Source organism: Paramormyrops kingsleyae, chromosome 14 (assembly GCF_048594095.1).
Source record: "Paramormyrops kingsleyae isolate MSU_618 chromosome 14, PKINGS_0.4, whole genome shotgun sequence".
In the NCBI taxonomy this organism is placed as follows: domain Eukaryota; kingdom Metazoa; phylum Chordata; class Actinopteri; order Osteoglossiformes; family Mormyridae; genus Paramormyrops; species Paramormyrops kingsleyae.
This window is the reverse complement of record NC_132810.1, coordinates 5762397-5766350: the sequence shown is the minus strand read 5'-3', so window position 1 is coordinate 5766350 and position 3954 is coordinate 5762397. Positions and strand designations below refer to the sequence as shown.

Genomic DNA, 3954 nt, shown 5'->3' with positions numbered 1-3954 from the left:
GGGAGAATAGAAGTCAACATTCCTCCAGCACGTGACACCCAATTACCATTCGTCCTTATTTCACGCGGGACAGTAACCTGGCAGCAGCTTCTAGATTAAAGCAGTTGGATCGGAACTACGATGACGATTCTTATCTTTTGATTTACCTTAAACATTATTAACTTCGCGTTTGCGTTCTTAGAGCGTCACCATTAAGACCATAATGACCCCGACTTGTTTGATTATGCGGTTTGACGTGTGTTTGTTCGAAATCCAGGGATTTAGCATTCGAATTAACAAATCCAAGGTGTGTCTTAACAAAGACGCTATTGCGTCGGCGTGTCGTGCTATCAGCTCTGCATCTGGCAGCTAATCCCTGATGATGGAAGAACTGATTGTTCCAAATCGGGGGCCTTAACTGTGTCCCGGGGGGGGGAAAATCACGAAAATTCTTACATTTTCCGGAAAGGATAGAAGCTGTTTATAATGAGTAAAACCAATCTACGGTCCTTCAGATGTCCAGTGGCGTTAATACACACTGTACAGTATACAGTAAGTGACAAGGTAAGAGTCTTTAGCAAGGAATTTTACTGTATGGTAAAATGTGCTGTATTACTATTGACAATAATTTAGGCAGGATAGTAATACTTAGTAACATATTAATATTCAGTAATATATTAACTTGCAATAAATTACATCGTTCGATTATCGATGCATTAATAATTCACGGGAATAAGTGGGGTAATTAAATATAAGCTCACCAAAATTAGTGGGCATGGGTAGAGATCGCAATGGAAATGGCTTTTAAAGTCTAATAATTGATTAGTGTGGATGTGCCCCTGCTCCCTCAGGTAACGCTGTAGAAGGGGCTCCGGTTTCAGCCCTGACGTCCTCCAGAGAGGAAACGGAGTTGCAAACTTTGTTCTGCTCTACTGCCAGGGTATAGGGCGGACTGGCAGCCAATCAGCGTGGCGCGCAGCGCTCTTTAAGCCTGACATAACTTGAACAGGAACAAATTGTCCCGACAATCAACATCCAAAAGTCCGTTGCGCGTTTGAGGTGGATATCGCCGACCCGGATTGTATGAAGCCTTACAATAATAAAAACACCGATTCAAAACCTAACGGGCGTTCGGTCAGCTCTTAAATATAAATAACGGGGATATCGCGTATAGTATTCGGAATAAAAGCCAGCCTCCAGACAGTATGTCAATGTTGCCTTCCTTCGGGTTTACCCAGGAGCAAGTGGCGTGCGTGTGTGAAGTGCTGCAACAAGGGGGGAACCTAGAAAGACTGGGCCGTTTCCTCTGGTCTCTCCCCGCCTGCGACCACCTCCACAAGAATGAGAGCGTCCTCAAAGCCAAAGCTGTGGTGGCCTTCCATCGAGGGAACTTCAGGGAGCTCTACAAGATCCTGGAGAGCCACCAGTTCTCCCCGCACAACCACCCCAAGCTGCAGCAGCTGTGGCTGAAAGCGCACTACGTGGAAGCGGAGAAGCTGAGGGGCAGACCGCTGGGCGCGGTGGGGAAGTACAGGGTCCGCAGAAAATTCCCGCTGCCCCGCACGATCTGGGACGGCGAGGAAACCAGTTACTGCTTTAAGGAGAAATCCAGGGGAGTCTTGCGGGAATGGTACACCCACAACCCCTATCCCTCCCCCCGGGAAAAAAGAGAGTTAGCCGAGGCCACGGGGCTTACGACCACGCAAGTTAGCAACTGGTTCAAAAACAGACGGCAGAGAGATCGAGCTGCTGAAGCCAAGGAAAGGTAGGCATCTATTTTTCATCATATCGGTAACCGATTCCAGCACAGGGAATTAAGCGACAAATAAGTTGAATTAATTAGGGCTTAATTCATTATATGGTTTATTTCTGAACGCGGGAGCTGGGTATCCATATTTTTAATTGTCGGAACTAACGTTTTTTTTTTTCAACAGAAGATGCTACCGGTCGATCTATAAAATCAGTCACTGCGAATCGGAACCATGCGTTACATGTGTTTTTCTTCATTTTGATTTCATTCAGCTAATAGGACAGATCTGCGCTAAAATAAGATAGAAACGAACCACCGGGACTTTTCAAAATGTTCCTGTCGTTGTTTAGTCTTATGTAAGAAAGCGAGAGATCCGAATATATGAATTATTGACAGAGTACTTTAATTCAAATTGTATTACGATTATTCTTGTGTGTTAACAGCAATCATCGAATACAGAGTGAGAATTAAACATCTAGTAGATGCTTGTTTATCCAGTTCGGAATACATTATTTAATTTCAAGGAATAGTACAATTCTTTAAACTAATACGTATTAATTTCCTCATGTAAGTAAGTTGTGAAGTAAAATGTATGCATTTTGTGCGTCGATAATGAACAGAGTAGTTAGATATTCTAATCTTTAGTTGAAATCGCATTTCGTCCGCAATAAATTTTTATAGTACCATGATGCGGAGTTTTGAAATAAGGACCTATAGAAACGTTTCTACGTTTGCAGCTGCCACCCGTTAAAGTTTACTGGCTCATTATTTTTACGTATTAAAACCGAGGCCTAACTTTTAAGAATTTCTAAGGTAACTCCTGAAGACATCGACATGCAAGGATAATCACAGAAAATTATAATCGCAATAAATTAATGAAACTGTGACGTGTGGTATTGAAAACGTAGACGAATAGCTATCGGCACAGAACACTTGCATAAAATAACGCTCCAGCACCATGTATACGATGTAGGTAAAACACTTCTATAGTATATCTTGTCAGAAAATGCGCTTGAACAGAGACCCAATGTCAAAATATAAGCCACGCTTAACAGCCTCAACACAGATAGGACTAAATAGCTGCATTTTACGTTGAGTGTTGCTGTTTTTCTGTATTTTCTTCAATAGAGAGAACAGTGAGAACAACAATTCCGGCAACAATAAACAGAATCAGCTCTCCCCTCTTGACGGCGGTAAGACTCTGATGTCCAGCTCGGAAGACGAGTTTTCACCGCCGCAAAGCCCGGACCAGAACTCCGTGCTTCTCCTTCAAGGAAACATGAACCACACCGGCGGTGCGTCTTACTCTCTTGCCGGCCTCGGCGCTGCGCAGACGGTACACGGCATCCAAGGACACCCGCACCAGCTCCAAGACTCCTTGCTGGGACCGCTAACCTCAAGTCTGGTGGATCTCGGTTCCTAAACGTTTGAGATTTTATATTATTTTTGCTTTTGTTTTTATATATATATACGAAAGAGAAAGAAAGCAAAAGACTCAAATCCGACACTTTTAATGTATATATATAAATATATAAATATATAAATATTAAATATTAAAATTTTAACTACCCAAATTTTCTGATGTGATATGACACGCAGTGATGCTTAACTGGACTGACTTTTGTCAAGTCGTTAAATTCGTAAGTAGGCTAAAGACAGGCGCAGTTTTGATGGATGCCCTGTTTCTGACGTACATTCTGACCATAACTAAGCACTCGAAGCCCCCTTTAAAAGACAGTCCTGAAAGGTTTTATTACCCCCAACACCTTAGGTGGACTTACCTTCCATTTGCTTAATTTATGGATTTTTTTCCTGAAGAATTCTTAATACTTAGTTTACACGTATACATCTTGCAATGGAACCTCACTAAGGCGTTGAGTCGAACCCCCCCCCCCCCCCCCCCCTAAAGCAAGTTCAAGTTCTGATCGGAAGAATCGTGTTGCGGTTTCGGCTAGTGTCCAATAAACATGACGAAAGTCGAGAGGATGTTTCGTGTGAGTTATTTGTACGTCTAAGCGAATGCAGACCGAAAACTTCACAGAAAGGGGTGTGAGTGACATGTAGAGTCACATGAAAAGCATTCGAGCGCCGTGTCTCCGATCAGATTTAAAATAAAGTGAAAAATCAGAATATCTGAAGATTCAGCCTCACAAAAGATTAAAAGAATCCATCGTACCACTAACATCTCAAACGTTTTATTTTTTTTCTAAAACAAATTTTATAAA

At 42.4% G+C, this 3954-nt stretch overlaps 1 protein-coding gene across 1 annotated transcript; it reads left to right on the top strand.

Moving 5' to 3' along the window:
* The first annotated feature begins 930 nt into the window (after positions 1-930).
* LOC111851022 (homeobox protein six1b) lies at positions 931-3712 on the top strand. Its single transcript, XM_023825499.2, has 2 exons — positions 931-1744; positions 2858-3712. The coding sequence occupies exons 1-2, from the start codon at positions 1185-1187 to the stop codon at positions 3150-3152; spliced, it is 855 nt and encodes a 284-aa protein (XP_023681267.1). The 5' UTR covers positions 931-1184; the 3' UTR covers positions 3153-3712.
* The last annotated feature ends 242 nt before the right edge of the window (positions 3713-3954 follow it).

What these genes read in the sequence shown, in the direction of transcription:
- LOC111851022 (XM_023825499.2), top strand. Translation starts at nt 1,185, where the DNA reads ATGTCAATGTTGCCTTCCTTCGGGTTTACCCAGGAGCAAGTGGCGTGC. An exon ending in GCTGCTGAAGCCAAGGAAAG is followed by an intron (nt 1,745 to 2,857) that starts GTAGGCATCTAT and finishes TTTCTTCAATAG; the next exon opens with AGAGAACAGTGAGAACAACA.